The sequence below is a fragment of the Babylonia areolata genome, chromosome 14, assembly GCF_041734735.1.
Source record: "Babylonia areolata isolate BAREFJ2019XMU chromosome 14, ASM4173473v1, whole genome shotgun sequence".
Classification (NCBI taxonomy): domain Eukaryota; kingdom Metazoa; phylum Mollusca; class Gastropoda; order Neogastropoda; family Buccinidae; genus Babylonia; species Babylonia areolata.
The window spans coordinates 31,944,214-31,958,367 of record NC_134889.1 but is presented as its reverse complement, the minus strand read 5'-3'; the positions used below and the strand labels follow the sequence as shown (position 1 = coordinate 31,958,367).

Sequence of the window (14,154 nt, the reverse complement as noted above, 5' to 3'; positions counted from 1 at the left end):
GCGGTAACAGTAACTCCTCCTGTCATCCCGTCCACTGATGTCCTGTCTCTTGTGTGGACTGACCACCACCACCACTGCAGGTTCCAGCATACTGCTGGCTCGTCTGGCGACCCGCAGAGCTAAACCCAACGGCCAGTTCCACCTGGAGCAAGCTGACGTCTCTCAGTTCATGAAGAACCAGTCCGTGCAGGATCTGCCAGGTTAGTAGTGGTGAGTGTAACGACCTGTTGGCAATCCACCTTTAAGGTCAAGTTGTTCATGACTGTGGTCTTTTCTCCTGCCCCCCTTAGAGTGTAAGGAGTTAACTCACTCCGGACGAATAGTTCTCTCCCTTGCTTTTCTCTGCAGACAACCCATTTGTTAGGGTCAGGAAAAAAAAAATCACAAAAAATACAAAACATAAAGAAACTGAATGAAACTCACTGTACTTGACCCACTGACCCCTCTCCTCATGTCGTGTGAACACCCACCCCCCTCCCTCTTCACTGCTCTCAGAAGCTGAGTCACTGTCAGTAACTTCTTGCTGGTAGTTTTCTTCACTGCAGATACTTTATTCAACGTCTTCATCATCCTGGTCAATGTAGAAACCTTCAGTTTGAAGCATTTCAATCACTTCAGCATCGCATGCTCTAGTTTGCTCCAAAAATGTCCACTAGTATTGCCTGCAACCCCATTTTTGATACGTATGCAGATTAGTTTGTCGTGTGGGGTCCTGAACTTGCTTCTTCCCAAATCATCTCGTCTCCTCTCAAACCTGCCTAACTGACAACCCCCCCTCCCCCTGCTCCACTTCCCTGCCTGCCCCTCATCCTTCCCTCCTCCCCCAGGAAAAACTTCTGTCCATTAGGAACCTGTTTCACTCGTGCCCGTCCCTTGGCTCCACCCCTCCCTTTTAGCTCCACCCCTCCCTAAGCTCCCTCTCCCTTAGCTCCACCCCTCCCTAAGCTCCCTCTCCCTTAGCTCTACCCCTCCCTTAGCTCCACCCCTCCCTAAGCTCCCTCTCCCTTAGCTCTACCCCTCCCTTAGCTCCACCCCTCCCTTAGCTCCCTCTCCCTTAGCTCTACCCCTCCCTTAGCTCCACCCCTCCCTTTTAGCTCCACCCCTCCCTAAGCTCCCTCTCCCTTAGCTCTATCCCTCCCTTAGCTCCACCCCTCCCTTAGCTCCACCCCTCCCTTTTAGCTCCACCCCTCCCTTAGCTCCACCCCTCCCTAAGCTCCCTCTCCCTTAGCTCTACCCCTCCCTTAGCTCCACCCCTCCCTAAGCTCCCTCTCCCTTAGCTCTACCCCTCCCTTAGCTCCACCCCTCCCTTAGCTCCCTCTCCCTTAGCTCTACCCCTCCCTTAGCTCCACCCCTCCCTTTTAGCTCCACCCCTCCCTAAGCTCCCTCTCCCTTAGCTCCACCCCTCCCTAAGCTCCCTCTCCCTTAGCTCTACCCCTCCCTTAGCTCCACCCCTCCCTTAGCTCCCTCTCCCTTAGCTCCACCCTGTAGCTCCACCCCTCCCTAAGCTCCCTCTCCCTTAGCTCCCTCTCCCTTAGCTCTGCCCCTCCCTTAGCTCCACCCCTCCCTTAGCTCCACCCTGTAGCTCCACCCCTCCCTTAGCTCCACCCCTCCCTTAGCTCCCCCTCCCTTAGCTCCACCCTGTAGCTCCGCCCCTCTCCCTTAGCTCCACCCTGTAGCTCCACCCCTCTCCCTTAGCTCCACCCCTCCCTTAGCTCCCTCTCTCTTAGCTCCACCTCTAGCTCCACCCCTCTCTCTTAGCTCCACCCCTTTGCTCCACCCCTCCGTTAGTTCCACCCCTCCCATACCTCCACCCCCCGTCTCCATCCTAACCCTTCTCCTCACTCACTGAAGGGCACTACTGGTCCTGTACAGGTGTGGGGTGGTCGATGAGGAGGAAGCTGGGTCAGCTGGGTGTGGAGACGTGTGGGGACCTGCAGTCCCTCCCCCTTCCCACCCTGCAGAGGGAGTTCGGGCCCAAGACGGGCCAGTCCCTCTTCCGCTTCTGCCGCGGTGAGGACGACCGCCCCATCCGATCGGAGAAGGAGCGCAAGTCGGTGTCGGCGGAGGTCAACTACGGGATCAGGTTCCAGAGTGTGAGTGTGTGTGTGTGTGTGTGTGTTTGTGTGTGTTTGTGTGTGTGTATGTGTTTGTGTGTGTGTGTGTATGTGGGTGTGTGTGTGGAGGGGGGGGAGTTAGGCGGATGGGGGGTGGGGGGGGAAGATGACTTGTATTGTATTACTCTTTGTCACAAGAGATTTCTCTGTGTGAAATTAGGGCCGCTGTCCCTGAGGAGAGGTTGTTGCTACAATGCAGTGTCAGCCCTTGTTTTGCCTTTCTTTCATCGTTTTGTCTGCTTTCTTGCCGTGGGTTCTTTTTTGTGTGCTTAGTGCTTGACACACAGAGGATCTCAGTTTATCATCTGATCTGAATGACTGTGTGTGACTCGGAGAGAAAACGAACAGTCTGAACAAAAGCATATATACACACACACCCATACCCTTCTGTTTTTGTGGTTTTTTTATGTTCACAATTTCTTTTCCGGTTTAGTTAATGCACTCTCTTCACCTGTCAAAACAGGATGGGGAGATGGAGAAGTTCATTGAAGAGCTTGCAGGGGAGGTAAGCAGTCGCCTGCAAGGCATCAGCATGAAAGCTCGAAGCCTGACTCTCAAGCTGATGGTGCGTCGGCCAGACGCTCCGACCGAGACAGCCAAGTTTATGGGTAGGTGGAATCTCAGACTGATTTTTCTTTTTTCTTTTTTTTTTGGGGGGGGGTGCGGGGGGGGGGGGGGGGGGGGGGGTTGTTTCCTGTAATGATCATGATGATATGGGTACTTATATAGCGCCAGTACTTGGTCAGAGACCAAGCTCTAAGCGCTTTACAAACATGGAGTCATTTTCACAACAGGCTGCCTGCCTGGATAGAGCCGACTGACAGCTGCCTTGGGGCGCTCATCATTCGTTTCCTGTGTCATTCAGTCAGGTTTCAGTCACGCACACATGTACAGACATGCAACATTTTACATGTATGGCCATTTTCTTTGTTTACCCCACCATGTAGGCAGCCATACTTTGTTTTCGGGGGTTTGCATGCTTGTCCTGTTCTTCTTTCCATGCGCAGTTGATCCTCTGCGTGCGTACGCACACGAAGGATGTTCAGGAACTAGGTCTGCACATACGTTGACCTGGGTGATCGGAAAAAATCTCCACCCTTTACCCGCCAGGCACCATTGCCGAGATTCAAACTCGGGATCCTCAGATTGAACATCCAACACTTGAACCACTTAGTTGTTGTCAACATGCACCATTTCACTGGCATCATACACAGCCACACCTGGGTTCATCCATCGCAGTTGCTTATACGGAAAATGTAGAACTAGAAGCTTGATTGAACTTTGGTTTTTCATAAAACTTGGTGCAGTGCTTTGTTTTCTTGGTATAGTGCTTTTTTTTGTGCTTTTTTTTAGGCCAGAATATAAATGCTTCACAAATTTAGAAGTCAGAGGTCAGAGTCGCATTCATATGTGTGTAGATTTTTTTTGCCAGATGACCTATTTTTTTGTTTCGTTTTTTTCATTTTTTTTTAATGTTGTTGATGGTGTTTTGTTTCATGATTTACTTTATTGGATGAACTCTCTCCGGATGACGGAGTGCGTGAGCACTCCTACATAAAATGTATACGGTTTCGGACGACAGACTGGAATAGCATTTTCCAAAAATAAAAATCCATCATGCGCTGTACACGTGATTTTGGGATCAGCCAAGCAGAGTGTGCTATTCTGGGTCACTCCACAACCAAATGGCATGATTGGCCAGCCTGTTATGTGTGGCCCGTCTTACACACACGCTGACAAAGTCACTGACCGGTTGTCTACTCGCATGCCAGCCTGTTAGCAAAGCGGGTTCTTCCCAAAATGTTGTGGAGCGAACAAGGCAGCGATGGTGTTTTTGTGTTGCTGAAATACTTGAAATGCTACAAACTGAAGGGTCGGACATTGAAGAGGTGGATGATGACGAAGAAGAAAGTGAATTAAGTGCAGAAAGCGAGCATGGGTATGGAGAAAAATTGGCATTATTTTCTACATGATGGCAAAACTGTAAAAATAAGATGAGAAATTTGATTAAAAAAAAAAATGTAATAGCCCAACACGTAATAAACCAGTTCTGAAAGTTTCATTTTCTTACTCTGTATTTTGTATTTTTTGTAATTTTTTTCCAAACCCTTACAAATGGGCTGTTTGTGGGGAAAAACTAAGGGAGAAAACTTGTCGTCCTGAGTGAGTTCTGTGGGTACAATGCGTGAGTCATGAAGGCCATGCCTTCCTCACTGATAGTAGTACATTCCCCTGCGCAGGTCACGGAATATGTAACAATTTGTCCAAGTCAACAACGTTGCCCCTGGCAACAGACGACGCCAAGATGCTGGGGAAAGAGGCAGCACATCTCCTGAAAGCCATGAAGGTCAAGGCCACCGATCTGCGAGGGGTAAGGTCACTTCAAGGGTGGACAGTGGACGAATGAAAGAGAAGGGATCAGTGACTGAGTAAAACTTCTTCTGCGTTCGTGGGCTGCAACTCCCACGTTCACTTGTATGCACACGAGTGGGCTTTTACGTGTATGACCGTTTTTACCCCGCCATGTAGGCCATCCGTTTTCAGGGGTGTGCATGCTGGGTATGTTGTTGTTTCCATAACCCACCTGAACGCTGACATGGATTACAGGATCTTTAACGTGTGTATTTGATCTTATGCTTGCATATACACACAAAGGGGGATCAGGCACTAGCAGGTCTGCACATATGTTGACCTGGGAGATCGTAAAAATCTCCACCCTTCACCCACCAGACGCCGTCACCGTGATTCGAACCCAGGACCCTCAGATTGACAGTCCAACGCTTTAACCACTCGGCTATTGCGCCCGTCACTGAGTAAAACAACCTGAGAACGGTGAAGCAGACTAGGTAATTAGAATGCGTTAAAGGGCATTGTTATGAAGATTTCGCTTTTTTTTGTATGTTTCTAGTTGTTTCCTGTTTATCAGTCAGACATTTTCTTTATAGTTGGGGTTTGAAAGGATACATGTATGTGCATGGAGTGTGCGCTCATGCACATGTACAACACAATTAGGGGCAATCACGTGCGGATGCACTCACTCACTTATTTTTCTTTCTTTCTTTCAGTTTCATTTTGTATTGTTTTACTTTTGTCACAACAGATCTGTCTGCATGAAAATCTCCTTGAGCAGAGCGCGTAGCTAAAGTGAAGCGTCGTCCATATTTTTTTGTCAAAATGGATTTTTTCTACATGATTATGCAAGGGACAACCCTTTCGTAGGCGTGGGTTCTTTAATGTGCGCAAAGCACATGTTAAATACGGGACCCAAGTTTAACAGCTTGTCAGAAAGACTAGCATCCAGACCACCACTCAAGGTCTTGTGGAAGTGGGGGAGTGCAAAATCATGGTCCATATACAGCACTGGAACCTGGGGACACTCACTTCCTTGTTGGGCGCTGGCATTACCACTAGGCCACCAGGGGCCGTATTCAAGACAAAAATCATTTTGCCTGAAGCCTTGACACGGCAGGGACCCGCGGTTACAGTTTGCCTTAAAGGCCAGGTTATCTTTGTATTCAAGACACACAAAGTGCACTCAGGCAGCAAACCCATGGTCTATAAATAAAAATGCCGGGGATTCCCTTCTGCGCATACTCTTTTACTTTGCAACACACCACAGTGTGACTAAAAAAAAAAAAAAAAAAAAAAGCTTCAGTGGCAAAGCATGGATTAGAGTCAGCAACTTGTCAAATCTAGGAGCCACTTTCACATTCTGACACATTGTCCTCCCTGCTTTACAGCAAACTGCAAAAATGAACTAAAATGACGGAGTTCGGATTCAAATATTTCTCTGGAATGAACGAATTTCAATAATCTGCAAACTTTGGGCTTTCCAAATCTGTTGTCTGCAAGTGCACTCACTACACAGCTACATACGTAATTCATATGGAATATAATGACGTCTGCCAGTCTCAATACGTCAATTTTGACTGCCAAGTGAACAAAGGATAAAATCAAACTATTAGAGGCTGTATTCAAGACGTGGTCTCTCAGCAAAACGCCTGTTTTCCCTCAAAATAACCACTGCAACAAACTGATTCGCCATATTTACCTCTGCTTCGTGGGCTGTCACCCTTGGCAGATAGTAAAGGTAAGTTGCCTTTGGGTTTGTAGACCCGCAGGTAGGTTTTTGTGTTCCTGAATACCGGGTATTGCTAACCCTCAGTCAGTTTGCCTTGCCTCAGGCAGATCACACGCAGGCAGACATTTAACCGCAGGCGCAATGGTGTCTTGAATACGGCCCCAGCTGTTACATTGCATGTTGAAAACGCCCAGGCAATAATAGAATTGGAAAGGATCATTGAACCTTTTGACCAGTGGCTGTTTCCCACATCAGTTTTGTTATATATAATGCAACACACGAACATCCGGCTGAAGTTGCAGCCAGCAATTCTTAGTTATCCACCAAAACATGTCATTAGGGTTAAAATAATGAAAATCAAGATTCTTTTTTTTTTTATATACAAATTTTGCATATTTAAAGTCTTAACTTTGCTGTCTGTAACTATTTTAGCATAAAACTGCCAGAAATGGGAGTTAAAAAAAAAAAAAGTTTTCAGATGCATGTGCTGTTGGTACTGCTGCACACAGAAAACAGAAAGAACATATGAATATTCCCGTGCTTTTTTCATATATAAATTAATAGTTTACTTAATTCTGAATCTTTTGACACCACATACATGTTCAAGATAATTCTTGTTCTAAAGTTGCAAGCAGGCAAATGTATTTTTTTTTCAAGAGCCGATTTCTCCATTTGTTCTTTTCCAGCACATGAACAATGCAAAAAAAAAATATAGAAAACAAGAGAGGCAAGGCCTTCAAGACTCACTTGTGATACACTAAAAAAAAAAAAAAAAAAAAAAAATCCAAGCTTTTTATGTATTGAGTATAATTTCAAAATGTAATGTTTAAGATGAGAAAGATCAGCTTAAAGCAAATTAACTCCCCTAGCATTAATTACAGAGTAATTTCCCTTTTACACTATCGGCACCAAAACGTTTGCAAAATAATTAAAACTTCCATGCTTAGCAAAAGAAGTTCCTGTTTGAACAAAAAATTGATAATAATGACTGCTCTTGTTGTTGGGTCAGAATATCACATCAAAGTGCCAAGTTTAGAGAATACAAAAAATATAAATGTAACAGTAAATGCAGTTTGCATATAATTAGACTTCATTTTTTTCTTTTTTTGGTGCCCATCCCAGAGGTGCAATGTTGTCTTAAACAAGATGACTGGAAAGAACTGAATTTTTCCTATTTTTATGCCTGATTTGCCTAAAATAAACTGACAAAGTATTTGCAGAGAAAATGTCAATGTTAAAGTTTACCACGGACACACAGACACACACACACAGACAACCGAACACCGGGTTAAAACATAGACTCACTTTGTTTACACAAGTGAGTCAAAAACCAAACTGTGATAGATAGATCAGTTCCTTTTGTGTGTGTTAATCTGTGATTTTTTTTTTAACTCACTCCGGACGATGGAACGCTATAGCATTCCTGATGACACATTTCCAGACGACGAAACGCTTTAGCGGTTTGGACAATTAAAATTTTTTCCATGTTTTCCTCAAGGGGTAGCATAACAACCGCTGCTACAACGGGCATTGCGAACATGTCAAGGGTTGAATGGAAAGTTTCATTGTGAGATTCTGTAACAACACACTCACTGAGGACCAACTGATTTCGGCACCCCACATGACAAGCTAATCTGCATACATATCGAAAATGGTGTCACAGAGGATGCAAGTGGAAATTTTTGGAACAAAATAGATCACAACAGCGGCTTTTACTGCTGCTGAAGTGATTGAAGTGCTTCAAACTGAAGGTTTCGACATTGACGAGGATGATTAAGACTTTGAATAAAGTATCTGCAGTAAAGAAAGCTACCAGCAAGGTACTCACAGTGACTCAGCTTCTGAGAGCAGTGAAGAGGGAGTGGGGATAGGCGTTCACACATTGTGAGGAGAGGGGTCAGTGGGTCAAGTACAGTGAGTTTCATTCAGTTACTTTATGTTTTGTATTTTTTGTGATTTTTTTTCCTAACCCTAACAAATGGGCCGCCTGTCGGAAAAAGCAAGGGAGAAAACTGTTTGTCACGAGGGAGCTAAACTTTCTGAAAGCACATAAATGTCAAAAAATAATAAATTCCAACTCTAGCCATGTTTTCGCATGCTATGTCACGAATGTTGAAATGATGTGGTTGATTTTCACCAACGGATGACCAGCGACTGTATTAACAATTTTTGCCAACGATTTTATATCGCGCAGGTGGGGATCCAGACCCATCGTCTGGAGTCTGCAACCTTGGGATCAGCGAACAAGCCAGTCACCCGGGGCAACCAGAGCATTCTGAACTTTGCGGTTTCCCGTCCTCCGCCTCCAAACATCCCCACAATGACGCAGGCAATGAGAGAGGGGAACGATGAAAGCAATGACGATGAAAGAGAGAAGGACAATGTTGCTGGGTAAGACAAGAACAGAACCGGAAAAAAAAAGAACAGTTAAAAGGCATATAAATTTGTGAATAAAAATTATGCTGAGTATGGCTGAGTCATGAAAGAAAAGATTGTGCTTTTGGCTCAAATGATGGGGAAGACTTGAACCACATGTTGAGGGTCATCTATTTAACGGAGGCGTCTTTGGGAGTCTTTGGGAGTGTTGCTCAAATTTCCTGACCAACGCTGCAGGTATCTTTCAGCCTGGTTGGTGCAAGGATGTATTATGAGAGTGCAGCCTTATGAGGTAGTTCCAAACCTAAATGGACCTCCATAACATCTTCTTCATCACTCCCATCATCATTTATCATCATGGAAATATAAAAAAAACAAAATGTCACAAATTGTGGGACACCAAATAAAAAAGAGAACACAGTTGTTGTTTTTTTTGTCACTGAAAAAGAAATCAAACGGTGTCATCATTTTCCTTTTTCATGAAAAAGACCTGTGACCAGATTCTCGTTCAGTTTCTTGCTATTATGTTACAGCAGTAACTTCTTCGTTTGTGGGCTGCAACTCCCACATTCACTCATATGCATAAGTGGGTTTTTACATGTGTGACAGTTTTTACCCTGCCATGTAGGCAGTCATACTCAGGGGGGAGGGGGAGTATGCCGGGTGTGTTCTAGTTTCCATAACCCACCGAATGCTGACATGGATTATGGGATCTTCAATATGTGTATTTGATCTTCTGCAAGCGTGTATGCACAAAAGGGGTTCAGGCACAAGCAGGTCTTCACATCTGTTGACCTGGGAGATCCGAAAAATCTCCACCTTGAACCCATCAAGCCCTATTACGGGGATCGGAATCCACGACCCTTGAATGTAAAGTCCACTGCTTTAACAACTTAGCTGTTGCATCTGTCTTTATATTATTATTATTATTATTATTTTTTTTTTTTATAAATTATTTTTTATCATGACAGACAGCAGGATCCCGAAGATGCTTTTGTATGGCCAGCTGAAGGAAGGCCACCGTGAACTTGGAAGACTCTGCAAGCGCTTCAAGGACACCTTGAAGACAAACCTCAAAGCCTGTGACATAGACATCGCTTCCTGGGAAACTGATGCCCTTGACCGCTCTCGCTGGAGGATGCTGTGCTCTAGTGGCATAAAGATGTTTGAAAACAGAACGCTGGCCACTAAGGAGAAGCGTCAGCGAAGGAAGCAGGGCTCAACTTCTGGAGACGTTTTCCCTTGCAATACCTGTGGGAAGTGCTGCGCATCCAGAATCGGCCTCGTCTCCCATATGAGGACGCGCACCGACAGATAAGCCTGCCTGCCTACTCATCCGTCGGACCGACGGGAGACTCCATGATGTTGCGTATGTCATTGCAATGTGTTCTCCCTTTAGTTGTCAGAATCACCAGTTTCACTGTTCTTTGTGTTCTGTGTCGCACAGACCTCAGCATTCCCAGGATGCAGAGGGTGAGCCGCCTCTCCCCTGTCTTCCTGCTGTGATTGGTCAGCCGCCCTCATCGGGTAAGGGGAGAACACCCCCGTTGCCGTGTCTGCCTGACCTGGGTCACAGTGATGATCAGTTCTTCCTGTCTCCTTCACAGGTGAGGGTGTGTGTGTGGGGGATGGGGGGGGGGAGAGGGGGTGTTTTGTGTTTGGGGGGGAGGGGGAGTGAGCAGGTAGATTTATCTGCGTCTGTGTGGGTGGATGGGTATGTGTGTGTGTGTTTGTGGGGAGGGGTGTGTTTTGTGTGTGTGTGTTGGGGGGTGTGCATGTGGGGGTTTTGGTGTGGGTGTGGGTGGATGAGTGTGTGTGCATGTGTGTTTGAGAGTGAAAGTGTTTGTTTGTGGCGCGTATATATGTGTGTGTGTGTGTGTGTGTGTGAGTGTGTGTGTGTGTGTGGGTGAGTATGGGGGTTTGGTGTAGGTGTGGGTGGATGAGTTTGTGTGCGTGTGTGTTTGAGAGAGAGAGAGAGTAAATGTGTGCATGTATGTGTATGGTTGTGTGTGAGTTTGTGTGTGTGTGTGTGTGTGTGTGTGTGTGTGTGTGTGTGTGTGTGCATGCATATGAATTCACTGCCCTGATTTTCCATAGAAGACTATGGGGGGGCAGTGGAGGAGGGGGAGGAGGGTATCCTTGAAGCCTTTTAACCTAAACAGTTCGCTGACACTCTTCCCGTCCACCAGGTGGACAGAGAGGTTCTGAAAGAGCTTCCCCCGGACATCCGCCGCCAGATAGAGCAGGAAATGAAACACGCCGAAGGCCAAGGTGAAGGTCACACCAGGGGTCAGCAGGGGTTGGAACGAGAAACCCGGTCGCAGAAAAGGCGGCGAGGTAGCAACGAGCCGGGCTGCTCTCATTGGTTGACACCTACTTCGGACGATTCTTCTTCCGACGCCAGTCAGGGAAGGAGGGAGAGTGGGGGTGGTGGCGGCGGAGGTGGAGGTGGTGGTGGCGGTGGCGGTGGCTCCACGTCTGATTGTCTGCAGCTGTCTTTTTCACAGGTTTGGATAATTTTACAGTTCTCATTGATATGGTGGTTACTGTTTCTGTGCCATTATTTACATGGCTGTTGATATTTCTGTGCCATTATTGATGTAGTTGTTATTATTTCTATGCCATCATCTATTTGGCTGTCATTTCTATGCCATTATTTACATGGTTGTTGATATTTCTATTCAATTATTCACATGGTTGCTATTATTTCTATGCCATTATCTATATGGTTGTTATTGTTCCCATACCATTATTTATATGGTTATTATTATTATGTGATGTGCCAGTATTTATATGGTTATTTCTGTTTCTGTGACGTGGCATTATTCATATGGTTGTTATTATTTCTATGATGTGCCAGTATTTATATGATTATTAATTCTGTGATGTGCCATTATTTGTATGGTTGTTATTGTTTCTATGGCCATTATTTACATGATTGTTATTAATCGCGTACCATCATTTATATGGTTGTTGATATTTCTATGCCAATATTTTTATGGTTGCTGTTATTATTTCTGTGCCGTAATTTACATGGTTTATTAGCATCATTTCTGTGACATGCCATTAACCTGCATGGTGGTTGTGGTGGTTTGCGGCAGATTGACCCGGACGTGCTGCAGGAGCTGCCGGCAGACATCCAGGAACAGCTGCAGCAGGAAATGGCCGCCTCCAGAGGGCGCCGTCATCGTCGTTCCTCGTCCAGAGCCACACCCTCGCCGTCGCGTCGTGCAAAGTAAACTTGAGGCGGTCTTGCCTTGCCGCTGCTGGTTGTTGTTGATGGCTGGCTGGCTTTTCTTTCTGTCGTTGTGTTTGTTTGCGGCGTTGTTTCTGCCCCCCCCCCTCCTCCTCCCTCCCCCTCATTCCTGTCCCTTGTCCCACCTTGGTCTTCTTTGTGGGATTTTTCGATTATGAATTCTATCCCTCCCCCCACCACACTCCCGTCTTCTTTGTGGGATTTTTTTATATGAATTCTTAACCCCCCCCCCCCCCGCCCGCCCCCCCCCCCACTCCCGTCTTCTTTGTGGGATTTTTCGATTATGAATACTATCTCCCCCCCCTGCCCCCCTCACTCCTGTCTCCTTTGTGGGATTTTTTCGATATGAATACTATCCCCCACCCCCACCCCACTCTTGTCTACTTTGTGGGATTTTTTCGATATGAATACTATCCCCTTCCCCCCCCCCCCCCCCCCCCCCCAACTCCCGTCTTCTTTGGGGAATTTTTCGATATGAAAATTCCCCCCCCTCCACTCCCGTCTCACCCCCCCTCCCTCCTAATATAATATATATATTAAAAACAAGTATCATTATCATTATTATCATTTATTCATTTCAGGTCAGTTCAATTTAGAATACTGTTGTTGTTATTGTTATTATTATCAGGTCAATTCAATTTAGAATACTGTTATTATTGTTGTTGTTATTATTATTATTATTGTTATTATCACCACCACCACTACTACTACTACTACTACTACTACTGCTGTCATTATTATTATTACAACTACTACTGTTATCATTATTATTATTGTTATTATCATTTTTTGATATTTATTATTATTATGATTATTATTATCATCATCATCTGTTGTTGTTGAAATCCAGGTCACCCGTTGCCAGCCGTGATGACAGAACAGCATCGTCAGTTACTTGCGTCTCAGAATCGCCACCATCACCACCCTCACGTTCTTTGCTGACCGACGATGTGGTCACACCCACAGGGCAGGGTGCACGGGCTGACCCTGTATGCGTGGTGGACAGTGACGATGAGGATGACGATGACGGTAGTGGTGGTGGTGGTGGTGGTGGTAAGGAGGGGGTTAAAGGAGGCATCCCTTCTCTCCCCAGCCTGTCGCAGGTTAGGATGTGTGTATCTGTGTGTGTGTGTGTGTGTGTGTGTGTGTATCTCTGTGTGTGTTTGTGTGAAAGTAAACATTTTTATTTCAAGATGGTAATTGAATAAGCAACAGCTGCTTTTTATTTTATTTTATTTTATTTTTTACATCAAACCATCTGAAGAAAAAACCTGAAAAAAAGGAAAAAAAAAGAAAAGAGGAGAAACATAGATAAAAAAAAAAAAAAAAGAAAACAAAAAATACACACTCACTAGAAATATAGCTGTATACTTACAGGAATCATGCAATAATGAAACACACAGTACATTTCTGTTTCACACTCGTACACACAAAAATACACAAATTCTCAACACACCCCGTTCTGCACACATATACCCCCCCCCCCCCCCTCATTTACATGAGCAAACCGCCAGTGAAAGCGTATACAAAACTTTGTGTGTGCTTGTGTGTGTGTGTGTTTGTGTGTGTGTGTGTGTGTGTGTGTGTTTGTGTGTGTGTGTGTGTGTGTGTGTGAGAGAGAGAGAGAGAGAGAGAGATGAAGCCAGGCTGAAAGACACCTACTTGGCCACTACCCAGGTAGGCAGCCTGCTGTGCAAATGACTCTCTGTTTCATAAAGCGCTGGGAGCTTTGTCCCTAATAGAAGATAGGCGTTAGATATACGTATCCATATCAATCAGTGGATCAGGCGTTAGATACACGTATCCATATCAATCAGTGGATCAGGCGTTAGATACACGTATCCATATCAATCAGTGGATCAGGCGTTAGATACACGTATCCATATCAACCAGTGGATCAGGCGTTAGATACACGTATCCATATCAATCAGTGGATCAGGCGTTAGATACACGTATCCATATCAACCAGTGGATCAGGCGTTAGATACACGTATCCATATCAATCAGTGGATCAGGCGTTAGATACACGTATCCATATCAACCAGTGGATCAGGCGTTAGATACACGTATCCATATCAGTCAGTGGATCAGGCGTTAGATACACGTATCCATATCAGTCAGTGGATCAGGCGTTAGATACACGTATCCATATCAGTCAGTGGATCAGGCGTTAGATAAACGTATCCATATCAGTCAGTGGATCAGGCGTTAGATACACGTATCCATATCAGTCAGTGGATCAGGCGTTAGATACACGTATCCATATCAGTCAGTGGATCAGGCGTTAGATACATGTATCCATATCAGTCAGTGGATCAGGCGTTAGA

General features: G+C 45.4%; 1 protein-coding gene across 1 annotated transcript in view; it reads left to right on the top strand.

The window, feature by feature from the left end:
- LOC143289989 (DNA repair protein REV1-like) overlaps positions 1-14,154 on the top strand; it is a 36,328-nt gene that overhangs the window by 7,424 nt on the left and 14,750 nt on the right. The window contains exons 5-13 of the mRNA XM_076599284.1: positions 81-200; positions 1,873-2,093; positions 2,578-2,722; positions 4,355-4,485; positions 8,390-8,586; positions 10,019-10,178; positions 10,761-11,078; positions 11,673-11,806; positions 12,678-12,930. Of these exons, the coding sequence (XP_076455399.1) occupies positions 81-200; positions 1,873-2,093; positions 2,578-2,722; positions 4,355-4,485; positions 8,390-8,586; positions 10,019-10,178; positions 10,761-11,078; positions 11,673-11,806; positions 12,678-12,930 (1,679 nt within the window). The remainder of the gene's footprint in view (positions 1-80; positions 201-1,872; positions 2,094-2,577; positions 2,723-4,354; positions 4,486-8,389; positions 8,587-10,018; positions 10,179-10,760; positions 11,079-11,672; positions 11,807-12,677; positions 12,931-14,154) is intronic.